Source organism: Nerophis ophidion, linkage group LG07 (assembly GCF_033978795.1).
Source record: "Nerophis ophidion isolate RoL-2023_Sa linkage group LG07, RoL_Noph_v1.0, whole genome shotgun sequence".
In the NCBI taxonomy this organism is placed as follows: Eukaryota; Metazoa; Chordata; class Actinopteri; order Syngnathiformes; family Syngnathidae; genus Nerophis; species Nerophis ophidion.
In genome coordinates this window covers 58,747,718-58,774,251 of record NC_084617.1, presented here as the reverse complement: position 1 = coordinate 58,774,251, position 26,534 = coordinate 58,747,718, and the positions used below count along the sequence as shown (strand labels likewise).

At 38.3% G+C, this 26,534-nt stretch overlaps 1 protein-coding gene across 2 annotated transcripts; it reads left to right on the top strand.

Annotated features, from left to right (window-relative positions):
- Nucleotides 1-93: 93 nt before the first annotated feature.
- LOC133556605 (glycerol-3-phosphate acyltransferase 4-like) lies at nt 94-24,372 on the top strand. 2 transcript variants are annotated; one of them, XM_061906709.1, is made up of 14 exons: nt 106-250; nt 2,184-2,281; nt 2,575-3,074; nt 6,900-6,969; nt 7,057-7,357; nt 10,097-10,171; nt 10,263-10,352; nt 14,624-14,717; nt 14,820-14,935; nt 15,031-15,086; nt 15,155-15,240; nt 19,959-20,087; nt 20,147-20,226; nt 23,274-24,372. In XM_061906709.1, exons 3-14 carry the CDS (start codon nt 2,907-2,909, stop codon nt 23,380-23,382), a joined length of 1,374 nt encoding a protein of 457 aa, XP_061762693.1. In that variant the 5' UTR covers nt 106-250; nt 2,184-2,281; nt 2,575-2,906; the 3' UTR covers nt 23,383-24,372. The 2 variants fall into 2 exon arrangements, with proteins under 2 accessions (XP_061762692.1, XP_061762693.1); XM_061906708.1 differs by lacking the exon at nt 2,184-2,281 and having other exon boundaries at nt 94-250.
- The last annotated feature ends 2,162 nt before the right edge of the window (nt 24,373-26,534 follow it).

Sequence of the window (26,534 nt, the reverse complement as noted above, 5' to 3'; positions counted from 1 at the left end):
ATGTACAAAATGTTCATATCAGCATCCGCCATAACATGGTGCAGTACTACCTTTTAACCAGCAGATGTCGCTAAAGAAGGGAGTGTGTCTTGTTCTCTCAGTAAAAAACACGCAGCAACAACAAGGCAAGCCTCAGCCAGTCACTGGCCTGTTGTCGGCTCACGTTGTCCGCCGGCTGCGATCTGGCTTCAAGTCCCAACTGAACAAAGACGCCATGGGCTTTTCAACCCCGCATTTAATCCAACTGAAGGTACGTTCATCATTCACTTTTCCCACGTGTGTTTTTAAACTGCTGGAAAGCTAGTTATAGAACGAGAAACGAAGCACTTAATCTACGCCGACAAAAGCCTGGGATCAGCATTTCATCCTCAAGCGGCGGCCGTTAGCAAGCTAACCCAGCAAGTTGCATCCACATCCGGGATCCAACCTCATGGAGCTAACTTGAGTCCCAAGTAGGCTTTGTGGACACTTTTAACTACCCGGCTCGCTACTAAAGCAACCTTGGTCCGTTTATGTTGGCAGAAAATGGTGACACTAGCTGAGTGCCTGTGAAGAAGAAGCTAGCTGAACAGAGGATGGAACCTCTTGTTAGCACATCACTAATGTCATCTTTATGCCCAGTGGCTCATCTTTAAAGGCCTACTGAAATGAGATTTTCTTATTTAAACGGGGATAGCAGGTCCATTCTATGTGTCATACTTGATCATTTCGCGATATTAGCATATTTTTGCTGTAAGGATTTAGTAGAGAACATCGACGATAAAGTTCGCAACTTTTGGTCGCTCATTAAAAAGCCTTGCCTGTACCGGAAGTAGCAGACGATGGTTGTGGAGATCCTCACATCCTCACGTTGTTTACAATCATAGTCACCAGCAGCGAGAGCGATTCGGACCGAGAAAGCGACGATTTCCCCATTAATTTGAGCGAGGATGAAAGATTTGTGGATGAGGATAGTGAGAGTGAAGGACTAGAAAGAATGAAAAAAGGCGAGGGCAGTGAGAGCGATTCAGATGTTATTAGACACATTTACTAGGATAATTCCGGAAAATCCCTTATCTGCTTATTGTGTTACTAGTGTTTTAGTGAGATTATATGGCACCTGAAAGTCGGAGGGGTGTGGCCACGGGTGTGGTGACCGCTAGTGTCTCCGGTGGGAGGAGGTAAGAGAGTCCGCAGCTGCAGGAGGACGCAAGCTCTGCCCATGTCTACGGTAAGAGACGACTTATTACCAAAATTTTCTCACCGAAACCTGCCGGTTGACATGTGTTTGGGAACCATGTTCGCTTGACCGCTCTGTTCCATGGTAAAGCTTCACCTTCGGGAATGTAAGCAAGGAAACACCGGCTGTGTTTGTTTTGCTAAAGGCAGCTGCAATACACCGCTACCCACCTACATCTTTCTTCTTTAACTTCTCCATTATTAATTGAACATATTGCAAAAGATTCAACAACACAGAAAAGTCCAGAATACTGTGTAATTATGTGATTAAAGCAGAATACTTATAGCTTGGATCGGGCTGGAAAAAAATGTCCGCTACAATCCGAGACGTCACGCGCACGCGATATCATACTTACGTTTTCAACAGGATACTTCGCGCAAAATTTAAAATTGCAATTTAGTAAACTAAAAAGGCCGTATTGGCATGTGTTGCAATGTTAATATTTCATCATTGATATATAAACTATCAGACTGCGTGGTCGGTGGTAGTGGGTTTCAGTGGGCCTTTAACATTACATTTCTCTTAAATAAATTGACACCAGCTCTAGGTAAACACAACAAACGCATCAGACTTTACAGTACGGATAAGAATAACATTTTGTTGGATTAGCTCGTTGTAGGGCAGGATAAAAGATCAATAAGGGGCAGATATAAATAAATAAATTACTCTACAGATAAATATATTCAACTTTTGCATATACATCCACGTTTGTGGATGTTTGTTATTTTGTCTTTATATTCCAGCGAGTTAATCCGTTTTTTCGGGGGCAATTGGGGATTATTATGATGCGTTCAAGAGTCTTATGGCCTGAGGGAAGAAGCTGTTACAGAACCTTCGAGGTTCTGCTACGGAGGCTGCGGAATATCTTTCTAAAGTCCAGCAGTGAAAACAGTCCTTGATGGGAGTGGGAGGAGTCTGCAAATTTTGTGAGCCATGGTCAGGCTTTTTGCGATTTCCTGTATAGGAGGAAGAGGAGTCCTGATGATCTTTTCCGCCGTCCTCCCCACTCTCTGCAGAGACTTCAAGGCACTGCAGGTTCCGGTCCAGACAGAGATGAATTTGGTCAGTAGGGTCTCTATCATGCCTCTGTAAAATAGGGTGAGGATGTGAGTTTTTTTCATCCGACGCAAAAAGTGCATGCACTGCTGAGCTGTTTTTACAAAAGCTCCGGTGTGTAGGGACCAGGTCATATTGTCAGTTATCTGCACCCCCAGGAACTTGGTGCTGCTTACAATCTTCACTGCTGTGCCATTGATGAAGCTGTGTTGAGCAATGGTTGAATTGTATGCTGAAGGAATATTCAACTACTTTACAATAATCCAATGTTTTTTTTTTGTTGTTTGTTTTTACACCAGGCCACCTTGAACTGAGGATTCCCATCACGCAGGGCAGCACTTACATGCTGTGTCCAGCTGTCCTTTTTGTGTTGACATTATTCCAATGGGACATTTGCCGCAAATCAGGATGTTAAATAGTTTCCGAGACTGATGGAAAAATGGAAATATTTAATACTTTGCCCCATGAGGGCAACATTAAGATGATGCTCTACAGTTCGAGGAAGAGCTCCATCCCATAGTCGCCCATATGAAGACATTGTGTTGACACCAGATAAGGGCCACTTAAGGCCACTTCTGCTCAACTCGTCGAACTAACAATCCAGAAGACCTCACTCTTACGTGTCTTCAACATGGAGCTGTTCTTCAACCCCTTTGACAGCTTGGTGTGTATCCTCCTGGGGATCTCTTTCACCGTGTGGTTCACGTTGTTGCTTGTTTTCATCATTGTGCCCGCCATCTTTGGAGTGTCTTTTGGCATCCGACGCCTCTACATGAAATCATTGTTGAAGCTTTTTGAGGTAAGAGATCATATCGTAACTTTGTGTTCAGCAAATGTTTTTGAAGGAATTTAAATCCTAAAGAATATTTTATTATTTCATTGCACTTGTAGACTGTACAGTAGAGCTACTCAACAGGCGGCACCATACCGGCCTCCCCAAGTTCAATTCAAAACTTGGGAGAAAAACATTTTTGCAGCGAATTCCTAAAGAGTGCTCCTGTTTTATAGAGGAACCTGGACCACTTTTAACACATTGGCAGTTCCTTGCATTGACATTTCTTAACCTTGCTAGCAAACCCAGGACACTGGGGTCCAGAACTTAAATTTCTGAGGCGCTCCTAAAGGCATCCCTTTAAATCCTTTTTTGCAGTTACACGTTTTTTTCATAATGTGATTTATGTAACTATGGTGTTGCTGTAGCATGTTTACTTCAAATGCAGTCAGTAGTTATTTGTAGTTTTCCTCAAGGTTCAATTTTAGGTCCCCTCTTCACATCATTTGGGCAAATCAACTGGTGGCCCGCGAGTTCAGTTCAACAAACTTGTAAGAGACTCACATTTTTGCTGGAGATTTTCTAAAAATGCTCAAATGCTGTCAGAAAGATGATCTTTGACTAGCTTTTTTTTTTTTTTGCTCAACGTCCTTAAAACGGTATACAAAATAAGACTAATAGTGAAGGTAGATGTCCGGCCCCCCGGTCCGTAGCTTTCTGGAAGTGTGGCCCATAGAACAATTTAGTAGAATATTCCCGGTGGTCAGTGCATGAAGTGGCGGATATGGATTACATCGCAACCTCCGTGCAGCTGCTGTTATGTAATCTTTGGCAGGGTGGGGTGTCATCACACTTCACCAACTATGGTCTGTGTCACAGCTCCAGCTAGCTCAAATACAACCCACAGCCTTATTCTCTTAATACATTGAAATAAATAGCCTTTTTAACTTCTAAGCTACTTTCTCAACTCCAACTTGCCCATGTGCCAGAAACAAATGGGCCTCTCTGGACCCTGGAGGAGATTTTCCTAGCACATGACTCCAGTAGCAAGCATGATGAATGAGTTAAAAGGACATGCATCAAGGTTTCATGGTTTTAAACATCAATTCCTCCTTTGATCACATCATTAAAAAGCATGGCATGTTGTTAATTAGATTTTAAATAGTCTTCAGTGTTTTCTACGTTATCACCTAAAAAAGCCTTTTGAATAAGCCTCTGTAGTGTCAAACTTTGAAGACTAATTCCAGTGAACTGTTCTGAGACGCCTATACCACATTACTGTACCTTTTGTTTTTATGTGCTCGCAAACTTTGCATTTTTTTTTGGGCTCACAGTTTAGGACATTGCGTACTTCTCTCTCGGCTACTAAGGACCTCCCTTTTTATGTCCCTCAAGGGGGAACTGCACTTGTTTCAAAGAAAAAAAAGTTATCATTCACAGTCCTTACATAAGACAAGCACACATATGTTTTTTTTTAAAATCCGTTTTAACTAGTAAACAATTGCGAGCAATAGGGAGTCGCTCTATTCTGCCATTAAAGCAGTTAAAAAAAACATCTCAACACCTCTATCAAGGTTTTATATAAACACTGTTAGTATATTTGTAATGTAGTAACAGACACATTTATAGTAACATGTAATATTTACATTTAATCATTTCAAGCATATGGTGGCACATTAATTTCACAAACACATCACAACGTTCGGTATTTCTTTTCTCAACATCACTGATTACTACTCACTGCAGACAAGAGAGCCAACAAACATAACGGGATGCCGACTACTGGAAGGTGTTGATATATTCTTATTTAGATGAAAAATATTATAGTTATAATTCTCGTGAAGAAAATAAGGGGTGGAACCAAGCGTGTTTTTCTGTCTTTCTCACCATTTGCGGGTCTATTTTGGATGCCAAAATTGACCAACTTGTCGGATTACGTCCTAATCCTTCTACTATGACATTGAGAGGCATTATTCATGTTCGAGAATAAACTTTAATGAGCTCCTAGGCGAGGAAGCAGCTCACCAGCAAATGACATCAATATACCAGCACAAGCTAGTTGGCTCTCTCTTATCACGGCGCTGCTAAAAATAGTTTGTCTGCATTAGCGCTTTTAATAACAATATCACTAATAATGATAATAATAATACTTGGTTAATAATATTTAATACTTTGTTAGTATCCAGGTCACAAAATGTGAATTGAGTATTGTTGGCGGTTTTTGTATGGTTATTTAGAGGGCTTTTTGGGGAAATTCAAAGACTTCCCATTGACTTCAATGCAAGAAAACTTTTCATCCATCATCAGTTTTATTGTCTCTCATAATGATTTTAAACAGTGAGCAAAAGTAAAAAGAAAAGTGCAGTACCCTTTTTAAAGAAAGGTTCTGGGTTCAAATAGACCATAACCACACACTTGTTTTAGTTAACATTTATTTTCAAAATTTACTTACTTTCCATAAATAGTAGGGCTGGGCGATATAGCCTTTTTTTAATATCTCGATATTTTTAGGCCATGTCACGAAACACGATGTATATCTCGATATTTTGCCTTAGCCTTGAATTAACACTTGATACACACAATCACAGCAGTATGATGGTTCTATGAGTCTACATTAAAACATTCTTGTTCATACTGCATTAATATATGCTCATTTTAAACTTTCATGCAGAGAGGGAAACCACAATTAAGTCAATTTACCAAAACAGTATTTATTAAACAGTTATTAAGCAGTGGCACAAACATTCATGTCATTTCCAAAACAGAAAGTACAAGATTGTTAGAGACATTTTAAAACAAGCTATTAGTGCACTTTTGTGCATGATGTCACTAAGAGGACATATCAAAACAACACTAAATTAAAGTGCACTTTTTGTATAGAATCCAACTACAATAGTTTAAAACAAGTAAAGTGCACTTTTGTGCATGATGTCACACAAGATATTTCAATAACTGTCAAATAAAAATGAGCTTTATAATAGGAAATCAAATAGTCAATGTCCTTTGCTATGTGGTAGTTTCCTGCGGACGTTAACTCCTTCTGTTCTTCACTATTTTTTTCACACGGTGTTGATGTGGAAATGGTTTTGTTGGTGTGGCACCGAACGGAGATGTTTACATGCGGAGTTTCAAACACTCTTCATTCTCTACCGGGTGATTTTTCAAATGATTCTACACATTAGCAGTAATGCTTCTTTTTTAGCAACACTTTTGCCCCTCACATGAAAAATTACAGTTGTCTGTTCAACATATTCCCACTTGAAGCCAAACCATCGCCGGACGATGGACCCCCTGTTGTTTTTCTTGGGAATAAATTCTTCCTTCATTTGTTGCCAGATTTGCACCTTCTTTCTCTCGTATTACCACTCGCACCTCCACGTTAGCACCGCAGCTAATGTTACCCATGCTGCTACCTCTCTGCTCCGCGAGGGCCTATACGTATGTGACATATGTAAGAAGGCGCGTTTGTTTTATATCTCTGTGAGGCAAGACAAGAAAGAGTGAGAAGAGCCTGTAGTGTAATGCCCGCAGCTAAAAGAAACTGCGTGAGAACGTATACTCGGATATCACGATGTAGTCATTTTCTATATTGCACAGAGACAAACCCGCGATATATCGGGTATATCGATATATTGCCCAGCCGAAATGGATAGTCTATTAAAAAAACTGACCATTTTTAAAATTTAGTTTTTGGTTTCAATTTTGAGTGCCACTTTAAAATAAACATGATTATAATGCAGTTATATGAAACTTGCAATTATAATTAGGGATTTGTGAATCAATTTTCCACCAAACACTATCATCTGGTTTTGGTGGGAGGAAAAAAAACATTCACCTGCTGTTGTTTTGTAGTGGGCGACACTGAGGCTAGAGAGAGGAGCCAAAGAAAAGAATCATCCCTTGTACAAACCCTACTCAAATGGTAAGATGTGACATGTCTGTGTTTCTTTGCGCATGTTGATGTTCTAATGTTTATTTCTTTCGTCAAACTTCTTTGAAACCCCTCCAGCAATCATTGCAAAAGAGCCCACTTCTTTAGAAGAAGAGATCAAGGAGATTCGGCGCAGTGGCAGCAACAGAGACTTGGACTCAGCCACTGAGTTCGAGATGTCCGATATTTTTTACTTTGCGCGGAGAGGGGTGGAGAGCATCATGGACGACGAGGTGACCAAGCGGTTCTCTGCAGAGGAGTTGGAGTCTTGGAATCTGCTGACACGCAGCAACTACAACTTTCAGTACATCAGCCTGAGGCTGACAGTCCTTTGGGGACTCGGCCTCCTGATCCGCTATGGTTTCCTGCTACCTCTCAGGTATTGACAGCACAAATAATTTATATATTTACTCAAGCTTTGGGCTAGCCATGCAAACAGGTCTGTTCATACAAATGAGGACATTCATTGTCGTGCTGCAACTAGAGTAACTTAAAGTCTTATTTTGACTGTAACACGAGCTGATACCATAGCGATACAACTGCTAACTACTGTCAGTGCATATCAACATCATTTTGATTAAAAAAAAAAAACTCTTGTTAGTTTACTGTTTCCACAATGCTCTACTGCCTCAGTAATAATTCAGTTATTTTTTTCCAATCACTGAATGGGGGCATGAAAAATAACAATTTAGTGGACACTTAATTAGGTACGCATGCACAAGGTTACGAGGTCTATATGTAAAATTATGCTTTGTCAAAGATATTAGCAATAATGATGACAGGGGAAAAAAAAGAAGAAACCAAGGCCAAAATACAAAGCACCGAAATTAATTATGATGCCAATTATTACCATTGCATTTATGGCTTTGACTGTGTGCTATCCTCACTAATATCTAGGCATTGCATCTCCACAAATTCATATGTATCCTTCAAAGAATGAAACAATCAAAACATTATAAAAAGTTATTATTAAAGATATTAAATGTAATATCATCCATCCATTTCTACTGCTTATTATTTCATCATAATGATAATAATAATAAAATAATGGATACGTCAAACACTGAATGGTGCTAGAAAAGGAGTTGACAGGCCCAATGAAGAAGTCAACAGGAAAGCATCAAATGAGTTGTTTCACTGCAGCCAAACTAAGTAATTTTTTCACTTAAAGTTCAGGAAGTCTTAAGTTCCTGTAACTTTTCATTCCTGGAACAGAAGTCTACTGTAGGGATGTGTGGTTTGTGTTTCCACCAGATTTCACAATTCAGGGTAGTTTATACAAATGACGCGCAGATGACGTATTAATGAGTGGTACAGTATTTAATTTTTTACACTGATACCATATAAAAATACAGTATTAGGTCATATGTCTTTCACAAAAGTTCAAGTAAATGAAATACAAGGCAATAATATTTAAAATGATATGATTTTAAAACAAAGTGTCCCGGATTTTTGAAAAAAAGTCTGGCTTTTGTCCACATTGTCCAACAGTCAGAAAGCCTTTCCCTCAGTAAATGATGATTTTACAAGAGTCAGGCGAGTCCTTTTGATCAATTTCAGCTGTAAGTAACAATATACAAAAAAATAAATGTCAGTGTTTATCTCACGGCAAAAACACGGACACATCGGATTAGGGCTGCACAATTTATCAACTTCAAGGTTTTGATAAATGCAATAAACAATCGCAAGAGGCAAGGTTTGTTTTTTCTCCGCCTTCACCAGCAATAGTGATTGACGTTTGCCATTCAGAATTGTGGAGCCTTTCGTCCTTTGCCTACTGGCCAATCAGAAGTGTCTACAGGAAACGGCAAGTTTGTGTGCGCTGCAGTGGAGGCAGTCAGTACGCTAATATAAAACACCATTTGCACCTTGGAAAAGTTTTGAAGGTGACTAGCGACTAATCGGGCCAGCACGGTGGAAGAGGAGTTGGCGCGTCTGCCTCACAATACAAAAGTCCTGAGTAGTTCTGGGTTCAATCCCGGGCTCGGGATCTTTCTGTGTGGAGTTTGCATGTCCTCCCCGTGACTGCGTGGGTTCCCTCTGGGTACTCTGGCTTCCTCCCACTTCCAAAGACATGCACCTGGGGATAGGTTGATTGGCAACACTAAATTGGCCCTAGTGTGTGAGTGTGAATGTTGTCTGTCTATCTGTGTTGGCCCTGCGATGAGGTGGCGACTTGTCCAGGGTGTACACCGCTTTCTGCCCGATTGTACCTGAGATAGGCACCTGCACCCCCCGCAACCCCAAAGGGAATAAGCGGTAGAAAATGGATGGATGGATGGATTAGTGACTAATCAAACGATAAATTGAAAATGAAGTCGAAATACTTTGATGTCATGGATAAATTGATATGACACTGTATTTTTATTTTCATGGTCTCTTGTTTCAAACAGGGAGACAGAGGTCTCACTCTGTGCGTTGCTCTCCGCACCTGAGAGGGTTTATTTAACAGTATAATTAACTGAAAGCAGTGAGCCCTCTTTTCAGTCACAATCTTTGTCTCAGTGGGCGTAGAGCAGGACCGCTAGTTTACACACAAAGGAAGCACAGCAGTGCCAGATAGAGCGGAGCGAACTGTCTGGATAATTGGAAGGTACCCTGATTGCCCATTTAAATGTCACACAGTGAGTAGCTAAGCGAGAAACCACTCCATGTGTATCACGAGTAGTCCAGCAGTGCGACTCAGTGCTGAGCGTGACTGGCACGCCTTTAATGAGCAGCCGGAAGGCCAGTCACGCCACATGCGGACATAGTTTACAAGTGTCCTCTTGCTCATATTGTCCCTCATTAGGTGTGTTTGCAGACATTTTGTTTTGTCTTGATCAATTCAGTGGCATCCTTACCCAATTTAATTAGAAACCCTCCCTAAAAGAGTAAGATTGAGTCTTTTAGCTTACTTTCATCTCTTGAAGAGTCGCTTTGTTGCCAGTAATAGTAGAAGTGTTTTTGCTAAATGATGCCTTGCCATTTTTCAGTTTCTGTAGGGATGGATCATAAGATAAGTCAAAAAGTTTCAACATCTTTCTGACGCCGCTCTATTTGAATCACTCTTTGGTTTTACCTGTATTATGTTGACGTATACCTGCTATCATCAGTAACACGCATCTGTTTGTTCCAGGGTAACCCTTGCCTTCACTGGGGTTGGCTTGCTGGTATTCCTCACCTCTGTTATAGGCTTATTGCCCAATGGAAGGTAGACTTTTTTAAAATTTTTGTCCCATTAATACACACAAAAGCTTTACATGGCTCAAGTGACGAGTCCTGTTGCGTGCTCCTTCTTGCAGGATAAAAAGCATCCTGAGTGAAAAGGTTCATCTCATGTGCAACAGAATATGTGTCAGAGCTCTGACTGCCATCATAACATACCACGACAGGTAAGGGACTGCTCAAATAATTTGACTAAACAGCATTATCTGACTATAGACAATGTCAAAGGATCAATTGTTCATTTGCTATTAGTAAACAGACCTTTATTGTCGTATTCTACATCCGGCCCAAAGTTCTTTCAAGTCCAAATGGTTGTCATTTTTACCATTACCATTGCTCCTAATCAGTCATGATTTAAGATTGAATAAACACTCGTCTGGCTGATACCATTTTTATCAGGATTGATAAATTACACAGCAAAGACGGCACACAGAAGGAAGAATGACTTCATTCTTGAAAAGGTTGACTGCCTGCATGAACGCTACGTAATTAGGTGTGGCGCATTTAAATCCTTTTAGTACTAAGAAGGGTCTTTTACGATTAACTGAAGTCTCGATTTATATTCCTTAGATTTAACTACATCAAACTATGCTCGCCAAGTTTGCTTTTCAGAAGATTGTAGGTATCAATCCAACTTCGCTTTAAAAGGTAATCGATCGATTTAATTGATACTAGAAAAGGGAAACCCTTGGATTTAGTAACAGCAGACTTTATATAGAGTTTAGTACTTTTAATGATAAAGACGTTAAACATTTTTCAAGTCTGTCTGTCCGTCTGGCGTTATCGCCATCAGTCATTGAAACAAGAATGGTGGATACCTCAAGTGGCCGAGAAAGGTCACAACAATTAAAAAAACGCGACAAGACAATATCACAAAGCGATTTTACAACAACCTTTAGCCACAGAGGGAGTAACGAAGACAACGAAAGTGACGACGGACCACCTTCCTAAATAGTTGAAAACAGTGTAATGAACATAATATATTAGTATTATTGAAAAAGTTATTTATGACTGAAAAAGTGGTCACACTTTACTTACTTTTGCAACTTTGTTCATGGCACAGTTATCATCTTTTCGCCTCAGGAAGTTGAGTCGCCGAAACTTTTTCGCTGTCATTTCCGTTCTGTCTTTGTGTTGTCGTGGTTTGGCTTACAGTTGTTGTGTTATGGCTTTTTGTTGTTGTTGTTGTTGTTGTGGAGTTTGTATTTGTTGTGGCTTTTGCAATCGTGCTAAAGCTGAAAGTTGTTGTGTTGTGGCGTTTGCATTTTTTGTGACTTTTCTCTGCCACCGTAGAGTGTAGTGGCCGGTCAAACCACTGCTCATTTAACATAAAAAGATTTGGTTAAACTTAATTTTTTGTATTCATTTTTTTTGTATTTGTATTATTTCTATGTCAAAAAACAACAGTAAAATAGCAGTTAAATCTATTGATAATTTAAACTGAAGAGATGTTATTTGCACGTTATTGTTTATAAATAGTATTGTAATATTTTATGTTGAAAAATCAAAGCAGAAGTAGCAAGTACATCTACCCCAAAAATGTTGGTTGCTGTACTTTTGTTGAAAATGCGAGCAGAAAAAGTTTTCTCTTGTTGAATGGGAACTGCACTTTTTTGGGAATTTTTCCTTTGGTCCACAATCATTCTGAAAGACCAAGTGACGGATGAATTTTTTTTATTGCATTCTAAATATTAAAGAAACATAAATAAAAGTCCGCTTACGACGGAGCTAATAGGAAGTCCCCTATCCTGCCCATAAAATCCAATAAATAACCATTCAAAACGGGCTAATAATACTTCATTTACATTTTGTTTTTTGAATATTAACCAAGTATTTGTGATATTGTAATTATAAATGCTAATGCAGATGAATTATTTATAGCAGTGGTGTGATCACTACCGTGTATCCCTATGTTTACATCGTTTTGTCTGCTGTTTCCTCGCTTTCCTGCTCCTTGGGAGTTTATTCTTGATCATCAATCATGCTTCCCACCCCCCGACCTGCGACTCCATTTCTTTGCGACGATTGAGTCATTTCTCATCTAAAAAGGAATATATGAACATCCCAGCAGTCTGCAGCCTATTGATAGCAGACTTTGTGCAGTAAATGATGTTTTATTATGTTTGTTGGCTCTCCTGAAGTCTGCAGTGATGAAGGGAAAAAAAGGAAACCTCGTTTTGAAATGTATGCGCCGCGTATGCTCAGAGTGATCAAAATACGTAAAAATAAATGTTACTATAAATGTGCCCGTTAGTACTTTACATGTATACCTGCATCATGTATTTAAAACCTTAATGGAGGTATTTTTAAGGGCTCTGTAGGCAGAATTGAACGACTCTCATAAGCTCCATTGTAAGCAGACTTTTGATTCCATGTATTTAATATTTAGAATGCATTAAAAAAAAATCTCTCGTCATGTCTCTCATAAAGATTGTAGACGATGGGCAAAATTCCCCCCAAAAAAGTGCAGTTCCCCTTTAAAGCTGGGGTACTTGAATCTTGTGTCACCAGGCAGAATTCTGAAAATTAAATGAATTCATTATTAATGAATTAGATACAGTCGTTCTCGCCACTTCGTGCTCAGTGGCCTTGTGGTTGGAGTGTCCGCCCTGAGACTGGGAGGTTGTGAGTTCAAACCCCCCGGCCAAGTCATATCAAAGACTACAAAAAATGGGACCCATTGACTCTCTGCTTGGCACTCAGCATTAAGGGTTGGAATTGGGGGTTAAATCACCACATGATTCCCGAGCACGGCAATCGCTGCTGCTCACTGCTCCCCTCAACTCCCAGGGGGTGCACATGGGGAGGGGTCAAATGCAGAGGACACGTTTCACCACACCCAGTGTATGTGTGTGACAATCGCTGGGACTTAGTAAATATCCATCCATTTTGTGCTGCTCGTCCCTTTTGGGATTGCAGGGTGTGCTGGAGCCTATGTCAGCTGCATTCGGGCGGTAGGCGAGGTACACCCTGGCCAAGTCGCCACCTCATCGCAGCTTCAAATATTACCGCATCAGATTTTTTGAGGGACTGATTTTTTATTAAGCATTTTTCACAATATTTTGGTCCTAAATTAATGTCCGGCACTAATTAACAGAGATAAACATGGGACGACTGTAACACTAAAAATGATTTGCTTTGTCACTTATTTTTGAATTGAATCTAAGTATTTATTTCAAACCTGCACAGTACAACAACACATTTTTTTTACATCTTGGCAGAGACATTTGTGCAAGGCTTGAATAGGGGTTGGATGAAGCAGATGTTTATAATATCCCAACCCCTCTCACTCATTCCACATTTAACATAAACAATATAATACAAGAACAATACAATACAAGAAATACTCATGTACACTAACAATAAAATAGTACCACTGTTTATGGCTTATGATAAAAAAGCTAAGATAAATGATTTTTAAATAGCTTGGCATTAACAGTAATAATACGTTCAGTACGAAACAGTTTTAGCATCTTCAATGTACAAAATGTATCGTAGTGGTCCCCATATTCTTTCATTTTTAGCATGTGGGCCTTTGTGAAAAAAGTTTGGACTCCCTTCCATTAAAGTTTAATTGCTGAGCGTTTATAATACTTTTTGTTGAAAAAAGACCCCATCTCAGATTTGATTAAAAATGTGTAACCATTGTGACAAGAGAAAGTGCTGCAAAATACTACTTGTATTTAGTTTTTCTTTAAACCTGATCCACCCTGGTCTACATGAGGAGGTTACATAATGCCAGATGGGTTTTCTCTGAAGGAAGGAGGCCAGGGTGGGTTAACAGTAGGAATGTAAGAGTGGAGCTAAAAGGGCGGATGCCAGAGGCTCAAATTCATACCCAAGACGTTAATGGTTTGGACAAAGCACGGAAACCTCAACAAAAAGGCTCTTTTACATATAAAAAAAGTTCTACTGTATATAAAGGTATAAACAAGCCCAGCAGATTTAGTGTTAAATTCTGTGTTATTTGGGTGTTTAAGTTAAGCAAGAGTAATGCAGACAATTCAGGAAGTGAAGAGTGTTGAAAACAAAATGCTGGCGGTGTTTAGGTAGCCTGTTTAACAAATGGCTATGATGACATTCATTTATTTTGTGTCTGGTATGGCAGTGTCTGCTACCAATATGGTAACAACACATTTTGTCATTTTGTGATATAAATACACCAGTAATGATGTCATACTCTGTAACGCAATCCCTGAAATGAAGACTTACTATATGCAGGTCTTACATGCTCAGAAGGTGAACGAGTTTACATCGTCTGCATAACTCACTTTGTTGAAATCTAGAAATAAGTTTATTGCACTTAAAGCTGGCTTTATTTCTTATAAAACAATCATGTTGATCAGTAACTGTCATCATGACTTATGGTTTTAATTATTTTTAAATAAATGTTTGAGGAAATGCCAACTTAATGATCAGTTTCTTTTTTCTTTCCTAGTGAGAATAAACCCAAAAACGGAGGAATATGTGTTGCCAACCACACGTCACCTATTGATGTCATCATTTTGGCCAGTGATGGCTGCTACGCAATGGTAAATGTTGACTCGGTTGCTTGTCCGTCTAAATTTCCAATGGCACATGTAAAGCCCTTTGCACGTGTTATATTGTGTGTGTGTCTGGTTTGTGTGTGTCAGGTGGGCCAAATTCACAGAGGCCTGATGGGAGTCATTCAGAGATCCATGGTGAAGGCCTGCCCACACATTTGGTTTGAGCGCTCAGAAGTCAAAGACAGACATCTAGTGGCCAAAAGGTAGAACTAGTATATTTTATTACTCCACAATTTCATTGTACCATAAATTCCAACCTGTTAGATTGTGAGTTAATTTTCTTCTTTCAACAATTCAGGTTGAGTGACCATGCGCAAGATAAATCTAAACTTCCCATTCTCATTTTCCCAGAAGGTGAGTGCAGATTGTAATTTTTTTTTTGTTTTTATTTTAAAAGTTCAATTGTTTTATTGGTTCTGCAGGTACATGCATTAACAACACATCGGTAATGATGTTTAAGAAAGGCAGCTTTGAAATTGAAGCCACAGTTTACCCTGTAGCCATCAAGGTGAGAGAAACTTATTTTTTCCTTCATTGATAGATATTTGTCGTAATGTCTTATATGCAGTGTGCATATAAAATGCATTGCCATTTCTCTCAATCTTGTGTCTTTCTGACGCTTTCACAGTAGTTGAGTTTGGTCCAGTGTTTGATGTTCATGTTGCTCTGTTCCTCCCCTTGCCTCTCTTTCCAACTATCTTGCCTTCTATCAGTTGTCTTTGTATACCATATTTTCTGATTATATTGCCAAAATAATTTAGTTTCCGTGTTTTAACTGTGTAAAGTAGTAATTTATTACTATTCCTCCTTTCTCCAAAAATGTGTTTGTTTTTAAGTCTGTCCATTAACACTTCTAACATTCTTCTGTATAACCAGAGCTCAAATGCTTCAAGTTTTTTGCTAAGTTTTTAGTTAAGGTCAATGTCCCGGGACTATACAATAGGGTAGACCACACATGGTTTCAATATTAAATTTTTCTAATGTCAGTAGTTTTCATGTGATTTCTTAGCAGTTTAAACTCTTGTTTTTGTAATTGTCACTTTTTCCATTCTCAAACTGAATTTGACCAAAATATACAATCTTTCATACTTGTTCTATAGGTCTGCCTTCTATTGTAAGGATTATTTAATGAACTGAAAAAATTTAACTTCATTACTTAGTTTTTTTCCCCATCCATTTCCTTTCCATATAGATTGCCGTTATCATTTGCCATTTTTAATAATTGTTTTGGGTATTTTGCAGTCTGCATTACATTAGGTACCACTGTAATTTTGCCTTATTCTTCACTTTAAGTGTGAATGAATAGGCATACGTAACGAATGCACAACTGACTTAAAAAGGCCGGATACAGATGATAAAGTATTATCAGGTTTAAGATGGTACCTGGTTGTTGATTGAGCACACTGCAGCTAGTTCTGGGTAGTACCACTCCACTGCACTTGGCTTTTTCACAAGTAGCACTGGTGCTGTTAAATGGACAAAAATAGTAGCACATAATTTTTTTTGTGGCACAGAAAATATTAAGGAGCAATGTGAAATTTCTTTAAATATCACAATTTTATTATTAACACTCAACGTACACATGCGAACTCATACATAACACTGCCATCATAAGGCCTACTGTAATGCTCAATTAAACACAGACATCCCTAAACTGTGCTAGCACTGTCAGTAAAACAAGTGTAGGGCTGGGCAATATGGATCAAAACTCATATCCCGATATAGTTTGGCCCAAAAACTAACCCATCAATGGAAATATTCGTTGATGTGACTAAATATCTACATCTGCATTACATTAGGTACCACTGTAATTTTGCCTTATTCTTCACTTTAAAATTTAAAATTTTCGGGACTGATTGAAATCCCAAACACAAAAACAGGTACCAGTATGAAAAGTAAGTTTTACATAACAGGATCCTAACTTAAGTGTTTCGAGTTAAAAAAAAAAAAAAAAAAAAAAGAGAGCCTTGAAAATAATATAAGAAAAGTCAATTATAATCTACCCTTTCTTCTTTTATAAAATCATTTAGCTACTGTACAAAAAACAATAACATGAAATAAAGTGCCCTGGTTTAAGAGGACATGTTAAAATATCAGCAGCAACATGAAAATAATTTACTTTTATCAATGGTGTTTTTCGAGGTAAACATTATAGGACAGCACGATTTTGAGAAAAAACCTAATTGCAATTTTTTTTTTCCCTCAATTTGCGATTCGATTTACGATTGTATATTTTATACAAAAAATGCATAAAACTGCAAAAATTAGTAAAGGAATACATTTTATTTTTAGACTGTCAATCAACTTATTCTTGTCTTAAGGTGCTACACATTAAAAAAATATGCAATAATGTACTTTCAAAAAAATGAGTCTTTTTGCAGAAAGAGCTTTTGTCAACATCTTGCGCTCTAACTGAAGAAAAATTTGATTAAAACTACACAGTGATTATAATGTAATGTAATCATAATATACAGTATATTATTGCAATTAACAATTTAAAAAGATACTGTATACACTTTTATTTCTCATTACTGTAGAATGGTTTAACATTGTACTGTCATTGGAACATAAATGACTTGTGCAGCCCTTTGAGACATTTGTGATTTAGGGCTGTGTAAATAATCATTGATTGATTGATTGATTGATTGATTGAAATAATTATTATAAATGAATGAACAAAAAATGGGGACTCATTTCTGTAACTAAACAGATACCGGCAAGTCGCGAAGCTCTCTGTACTGTGTGTGTCGGCGGCGGCAGCGCCCTGCTTTTGTCTCTGCCAAAACAATGACCGAAAAGAGGGGTCACTCTGTTCAGCTATTTCCACTGTTAAATAAACGCGCTCAGGTGCTGAGAGCGATGCACAAACTTTCTTACTGTTTGAAGCGAGAGTAAAACACTTTAAAAATGTCAGTTTTTTAACTTAAAAACTAATTAAAGTAATAATGTATGAATGGATATATATTGTGTAATATATTTGGGAGGGTTTACATTTTTTTGTGGCTGTTAAGCAGAGGAAGCATGGACATCAGCGTGGCTCAACGTTAACTTTATTTTTCAACTCGCATGCAAGCAAATGCACCACAGCTTCAATTCCGGTCATTCAACAATTGCTATATCTTGGGAATCAAAATAAATATTCCTATTTTACATATAGCCTATTTGGGCACTATTGACTAGTAATGCACCGAAAGGTTGAAAATAGACTTTGCTCGGCAAAACCAGATGATGTAATGAAGCATCCACTTCTGCTGGGGGGCTACGTATTTCCCCGCGCACACAAATGATGTAACTCGCTCAAAGCAGATAAAAAAGTCACACACGTGTCGCAGTCAGGTCGCATTGTGTTCAGACTGAGGTCACATTTTAAAAGATCAGATTGCATTCGGATTTGGACTACCTCCTGATGTGGCCTGAATTTGATGCGAAAAGATCAAATTTAAAGCACTTTGGAGCGTTTAGACTGGAAAAAAAATCAGATCCGTGTCACATGAGGGCTAAAAAATTCAGGTTTTGTTTGCAGTGTAAACGTGGCCTCTGATTCTCACTAGCATTTTAGCTTAAGCTTTTTTTGTTATCTTATCAGTTTGGCATGAATTGATTAACGTGGACCCCGACTTAAACAAGTTGGAAAACTTATTCGGGTGTTACCATTTAGTGGTCAATTGTACGGAATATGTACTGAACTGTGCAATCTACTAATAAAAGTTTCAATCAATCAATCAAAGCATTGGCAGTTTGTCAGCTCTGATGGTAGCTCTTTTGAACCTTTCTCTGGTTTGTATAAACTCTGCATATTAAAGGGATTGAATGTGCTTCCATGGCTGCATGTGCTTGACAACAAATAGTATTATTATTTGAATGGCAAGTTTGTCACTTCAATCATTGATTTGTTGTTCAATATTCCACCCGACCCTCCTAGTTACTAGCACGCAGTGCAGTGCAATTTAGGTGGTGAAAAAAATGTGTTTTACTGACAAGTTCTTCCAACTAAGACCTTGTTTATTCCGTGTTGGAAGACGTGTGCATGTGAACTAGGGGTTTTAGCCCCGCTATCCTCTGCTCATGGCGCAAAAAGGACTGACACACTCAGCTTTCAGCACGCACAGATTGATCAGTGACACCGCCGCATCAATCACTTGGTTATAATTATGGTTTAAGGTTTTTCCAATAATGTGTGAAAATTTGACTTTTGTTTGATCAAATTTGGATGGATTTATTTTAGGAGCGAAATGCTAGTTTAAGAGTTAAAAACTGTATTTGCAAGTGTTCTACTTTTATTTATTTTTAATACAATCACACAAGTTACCTTTAGACTAAAATGCTTACTCTGTACAGCCCTGCCTTAATGCTTCTGTAGCATGCAAGATTCTCACAGGATTGAGGCAAAATTATAGTGGTACCTACTGTAACAAGGATGTGTCATCAGCATATCATATATCAGTTGTTCTCAAATGGGGGTACGCGTACCCCTGGGGGTACTAGAAGGTATGCCAAGGGGTACGTGAGATTTTTTTAAAATAGTAACAATTCAAAAATAATTTATAGATACCGGTATATTTATTGAATAATACTTCAACAAAATATGAATGTAAGTTCATAAACTGTGAAAAGAAATGCAACAATGCAATATTCAGTGTTGACAGCTAGATTTTTTGTGGACATGTTCCATAAATATTGATGTTAAAAATTTATTTTTTTGTGAAGAAATGTTTAGAATTAAGTTCATGAATCCAGATGGATCTCTATTACAATCCCCAAAGAGGGCACTTTAAGTTGATGATTACTTCTATGTGTAGAAATGTTTATTTATAATTGAATCACTTGCTTATTTTTCAACAAGTTTTTAGTTATTTTTATATCTTTTTTTCCAAATAGTTCAAGTAAGACCACTACAAATGAGCAATATTTTGCACTGTTATACAATTTAATAAATCAGAAACTGATGACATAGTGCTGCATTTTACTTCTTTTTTCTTTTTTTCAACCAAAAATGCTTTGCTCTGATTAGGGGGTGCTTGGATTAAAAAAATGTTCACAGGGGTACATCACTGAAAAAAGGTTGTTGAGAACCACTGTCATAGATTGTTTGTGGTCATATAGATAAGACTGAGTTACTGAATAAGATTGACTTATTTCTCAATTTATTAGATGTTGATCGATTTGAGATATTAATGACTAAGTTTTGTCAGCCACATTTTATTTGGGTGTTTGTATTCTGTGCAGTATGATCCCAGATTTGGAGACGCCTTCTGGAATAGCAGCAAGTTTGGAATGGTCAACTACCTGTTACGCATGATGAGCAGCTGGGCCATTGTCTGTAGTGTGTGGTACCTACCTCCCATGTCCAGAGAAGTAAGACTCTTGATTTATTGTAACTTACGATTTAATAGTTAATCAAAATTTCCCAATAGGAAGGGGAGGATGCTGTACAGTTTGCCAATCGAGTCAAAGCAGCCATTGCCAGGCAAGGAGGACTAGTAGACCTCTTGTGGTAAGACATTGCCAACATTTCTTAAGCTATCACAGCATGTTACGTGTATTTTAAGAATATTCCTCTTAGGTGAGGTGGAATCTCACCTTACCTGCTTGATGACCGTTTCCACGTAATAGCCTTGCTCTTGTTTACAGATATTAGTCTTTGGTTAAAGAGTAGGACCGTTTTAAGTTTGTCCAATTTTCATATTTAAGTTAGCAACTTAATTATTTTTTACAGAAGTGATTAAAGAGCAGAGATATGTGTAGTACTATTAATCATGTTGAAAGTATTTTTTTAAGGATGTGCCGATCGATCGGTAATGGCCAGATACCCTCTGGTTGACACTGTCTATATTTTAGACAAGCAGGCAGCTAATTAATTATGTGTCTCCATACAGTGTGGAGTGTCTCCCTTAAGCCAATAATAATCACCGCCATTATGGCAAAAAAAAAAAGGCATTTCTTAATATCTCACGCATAATTATTGAGTATCATTATCCTTGGAGGAATAGGCTAAATGTTACACCCCGAAAGAAAGCCAGGAGCAGGCATGCTAATAGCCAAGCCAGCCTCTAAGCTAGCTTGAAACAACACCAATAAATAAGTTATTTAGTAAACTTTAAGAAGTTGGTGTGTCAGTATTGTCGCAGTCAGTACACGATAAATAATTTGGTGGTCTTGGCGCCAAGGGTAGTATCAATATACGATCGGTAATAGAGGGATCAGGTCGATATTTTTTCTATCTCAAAATAGTTTTTTGTCAATGTTTACAAACTCAGGGAATCATTCCTTGAGAACAGGAAGACTTTTGGGGGCAAAACCCAATTGATTTTAATTAGCAGTACATAGTTGTTTTTAATTTTGTTTAGTTATTGTGAATTATTGACTTTGTTTTGCTCAAACAATTGTATGAAATAATAAAATAAGGAACGAGTTAAAATAATATGTTCATATTAACTTTCAGAAGCACTCACTCACCATAAACAAATAAAAAAATGTACAGTTAATACATGTGATTGTTAATAGTATTGACCGATTTCATTAATGGATGATCAGAATCAGCTGCATAAAACCCTGATCAGAACATCCCTAGCATACATATGTGCATGGTTCAAAAGCAAGTTCTTTTATTTTGTAGTTGAACGTAGGGCTGGGCGATATATCGATATACTCGATGTATCGCGGGTTTGTCTCTGTATGATATAGAAAATGACTATATCGTGATATTGGAGTATACGTTCTCACGCAGTTGCTTTTAGCTGCTGGCATTACACTGCATGCGTTTCCCACTCTTTCTTGTCTCTCCTTCTCACAGACAGCAAGCGCACCTTCTTACATACGTCACATATGTATACGCCCTCTCGGAGCACTGAGGTAGCAGCATGGGTAACGTTAGCTGTGATGCTAGTGGTAATACGAGAGAAAGAAGGAAGAATGAATTCCCAATAAAACCAGCATGAGGTCCATCGTCCGACGGTGGTTTGGCTTCAAGTGAGAATATGTCGAACAGACAACCGTAATTTGTCAAGTATGCGGCAAAATCGTTGCCACCAAAAGTAGCATTACTGCTCATATGTAACATCATTTGAAAAGTTACCTGCTAGAGCAGGGGTCGGGAACCTTTTTGGCTGACAGAGCCATGAAAGCCAAATATTTTAAAATGTATTTCCATGACAGCCATATAGTATTTTGGTAACACTTTTGTATGGAGAACATAGTCACCATTAATTAATTGCTTATTAACATGTAAATAAGTAATGTATTGGCTCTTAATTAGTCATTATTAAGTGCTTATTAATGGCCTTAAGCAGTAAGTCATTAACTAAGAGTCTTCCCTCAAAACCACAGAATTATTGCTTTTTAGTAACCCTAACCCTTATATGTTCCCCTAGTGTCCAAATATTTCCTAATTAAGTCTTTGTTACTTAGAATATGTTCCCCATACCAAAGTGTTACCGATATTTTTTAACACCGAATACAACAAAATGTGTGCATTTTTAAGTAAGACTCACATTTTTAGAGTATAATATTTTGTTGTTCTTTTTAATAACATTGTTATTCTGAAGCTAAACAATAATAAATAAAATTATTCTTACCATTAATGCGAATTCTTGGATTAAAACGCATGAGAAGGTTTATAATTTTGAATGTTATTTTTAACACTGTGATTACCAGCGGAATTATTCATTACTTATCGTGTTAAGCAACGTCAGGTAGGATTTATCTGAGAGCCAGATGCAGTCACCAAAAGAGCCACATCTGGCTCGAGAGCCGTAGGTTCCCTACCCCTGTGCTAGAGAATGAAGAGTGCATACTCCGCATGTCAACATCTCCATTCGGTGCCACACGCCAACACCATCAAAATGCCCAAGCAACCATTTCCAGATCAACACAGTATGAAAAAAATCGTCTACAGCAAAAGGAGATAATGTCTGCAGTAACTTACCACATAGCGAAGGACGAACACTATTTGATTTCCTATTATGCAGCTCATTTTTATTTCACACTTATTGAAATATCTTGTGTGACATCATGCACAAAAGTGTACTTAATTTGTTTTAAACTATTGTAGTGGTGTTCTGTACAAAAAGTGCACTTTAATTTAGTGTTGTTTTGATATGTCATCTTAGTGACATCATGCACAAAAGTGCACTAATAGATTGCTCTAAAATGTCTCTGACAATCTTGCACTTTCTGTTTTGGAAATGACATGAATGTTTGTGCCACCGCTTAATAACTGTTTAATAAATACAGTTTTGGTCAATTGACTTAGTTGTGATTTCCCTCTCTGCATGAAAGTTTAAAATGAGCATATATTAATGCAGTATGAACAAGAATGTTTTAATGTAGACACATAAAATCATCATACTGCTGTGATTATATGTATCAAGTGTTCATTCAAGGCTAAGGCAAAATATCGAGATATATATTGTGTATCGCGATATGGCATGAAAATTTTGAGATATTAAAAGGACATATCGCCCAGCCCGCGTTGAATTATTTTTTTGACCATTTTATTCATCGTGCAAAAGTGACATCAACTAATAATGTTTTTTTTAATAGGGATGGAGGGTTAAAGAGAGCGAAGGTAAAAGATACATTTAAAGAAGAGCAGCAGAAGCTCTACAGTAAAATGCTGGTGGGAACCCAAGAGGACCGAAGTCGCTCATGAAGGATTTGTGAGGAGGCGGACCGGCTCAAAAACCCACACAGACTGCAAATGAAGTCAGCTGTGCACCCTCTACACTCGGGGCTCTTGGACTGTAAAATCCCCTCAGCATCACAGAGGCGTGTGCAGTTTGCAGCGTTGTTTGGGTCCTTCCTAGCCTGCTGCCCATTGGGACTTAAACCAGGCAGGTATTGTTCACATTAGAATGGGGAAATACTGCTCTGAGATGGAGCCCGGTCTTCCTTGTGTTTGAGGAAAACACTTATAATATAGCTGTCTTTGAGTACCCCTCTTTCTGTTTTGTAATTTTCTTTTTTCATGTTAACTTTGCAAAGTTGGGTTTTCCTGGGTATATAACAGATGAGTTCTAGACTATAAAACAAAACAATTGGAGGGTTTTGCATGATTTGCCAGACTTTGTTACATTTAAAAGTATTTTTATGAGTCTTTTTCCAAGAAACAGTCTTGTATTTTAAGCTTAGCGTTTTACATGAAGGCTTTCAACAGCAGCAATTAGTTTTATAGAAGAACTCCTGTCTATTTTCTTTTTCCCATGGAATGTGTAAATGCTGACACATTATGAAGTGGAAACTGCACTTGTTTCAGCTAATGACGTATCTCGAGTCAAAGAATACACAAGTTGAGGTATTTTTGGCTCCGCTATTCACACTTGCAGGTAATCAGGGCAAAGTTAAACAATTACCGTACAATTGTTCTCCTCACAAAAACATCATTAGAATAATAGCAAGCCGTTAACGTTCACTAACACACTCACTAACAGATTCCAATGCCTATTTGCTGTAACGGCGACTTTATATTATTTATTATAAGTGAACTCCAAGGGCATATTGTCTTGATTTCCCTTGCTTTGGTGATCTTTGTCTTACTTGGCAGCCTCTTCAAAAAGAGTGTATTTTGGCTTCCATCAGGCTGGAGCCAGTCAAAAATGTTTGCCTCAAACATTGTTCATCAAAATAAAACCTTCAAGAATGACCATTAGTGCCTGGACGGTTTATTTTGAATGCACGACAGTGTTATTGAAAGAACACAAAATAATAATGTCCTTCCGACACATTTGTTAACCCTTTTAGTTTCAGACTGGTGGTAACTGAATGCAGATGGGGCCCAAAAGAAGTGAATGAAGTGCACTCAGTGGTGATCTAAATGGTCGTGTTTGAGCAGCTCTCCAACAGCACCATGGAAACTGATGTTTGCTGGAGTTCACAATCTGTGTAAGCCAAGACTTTCACAGCCATTAAATCCAGTTGGACTGAACACTGATGCTTTACTGTAGAGATCCATCCATTCATTTTCTAGCGCTTGTCCCTTTTTGGGGTCGTGGGTGGTGCTGGAGCCTATTTTAGCTGCATTCGGGCGGTAGGCGGGGTACACCCTGGGCAAGTCGCCACCTCATCGCAGTACTTTACCTTTACTGTAGGGATATTGAACTACAAAACCTGTTTCTATATGAGTTGGGAAATTGTGTTAGATGTAAATATAAATGGAATACAATGATTTGCAAATTCTTTTCAGCCAATATTCAATTGAATGCACTACAAAGACAGGCTATTTGATGTTCAAACTCTTACATTTTTTTTTTTTTGCAAATAATAATTGACTTAGAATTTAATGGCTGCAACACGTGCCAAAGTAGTTGGGAAAGGGCATGTTCACTACTGTGTTACATCACCTTTTCTTTTAACAACACTCAATAAACGTTTGAGAACTGAGGAAACTAATTGTTGAAGCTTTGAAAGGGGAATTCTTTCCCATTCTTGTTTTATATAGAGCTTCAGTCGATCAACAGTCCAGGGTTTCCGCTGTCGTATTTTACGCTTCACACATTTTCGATGGGAGACAGGTCTGGACTGTAAGCGGGCCAGGAAAGTATCCGCACTCTTTTTTTTTTACGAAGCCACGCTGTTGTAACACGTGCTGAATGTGGCTTGGCATTGTCTTGCTGAAAAAGACGGCGCTTAGATGTCAGCATATGTTGCTCCAAAACCTGTATGTACCTTTCAGCATTAATGGTGCCTTCCCAGATGTGTAAGTTACCCATGCCTTGGGCACTAATGCACCCCCTTACCATCACAGATGCTGGCTTTTGAACTTTGCGTCGATAACAGTCTGGGTGGTTCGCTTCCCCTTTGGTCCGGATGACGCGATGTCGAATATTTCTAAAAACAATTTAAAATGTGGACTCGTCAGACCACAGAACAATTTTCCACTTTGCATCAGTCCATCTTAGGTGATCTCAGGCCCAGAGAAGCCGGCGGCGTTTCTGGATGTTGCTGATAAATGGCTTTCGCTTTGCATAGTAGAGCTTTAACTTGCACTTACAGATGTAGCGGCAAACTGTATTTAGTGACAGTGTTTTCTGAAGTGTTCCTGAGCCCATGTGGTGATATCCTTTAGAGATCGATGTCTGTTTTTGATACAGTGCCGTCTAAGGGATCGATGGTCACGGTCATTCAATGTTGGTTTCCGGCCATGCCGCTTACGTGGAGTGATTTCTCCAGATTCTCTGAACCTTTTGATGATATTATGGACCGTAGATGTTGAAATCCCTAAATTTCTTGCAATTGCACTTTGAGAACTTTTGTTCTTAAACTGTTTGACTATTTGCTCACGCAGTTGTGAACAAAGGGGTGTACCTCGCCCCATCCTTTCTTTTGAAAGGATGGGGCAAGGAAGCTGTTTTTATACCCAATCATGGTACCCACCTGTTCCCAATTAACCTGCACACCTGTTGGATGATCTAAATACGTGTTTGATGAGCATTCCTCGTCTTTATCAGTATTTATTGCCACCTTTCCCAACTTATTTGTCACGTGTTGCTGGCATCAAATTCTAAAGTTAATGATTCTTTGCACAAAAAAAAAAATGTTTATCAGTTTGAACATCAAATACGTTGTCTTTGTAGCATATTCAACTGAATATGGGTTGAAAATGATGTGCAAATTATTGTATTCTGTTTATATTTACATCTAACACAATTTCCCAACTCATATGGGAACAGGGTTCGTAAATTGTTTTGGGCGGCCTCGGGGCAGGACTTCTCCCTTCACTATTATTTTTATTTTGTATATTCCAGAGAACAAGCGTCCTATGGCAGCACTCTAGTGTTGTTAAGAATCCCCTGCTAAAATGTGAGT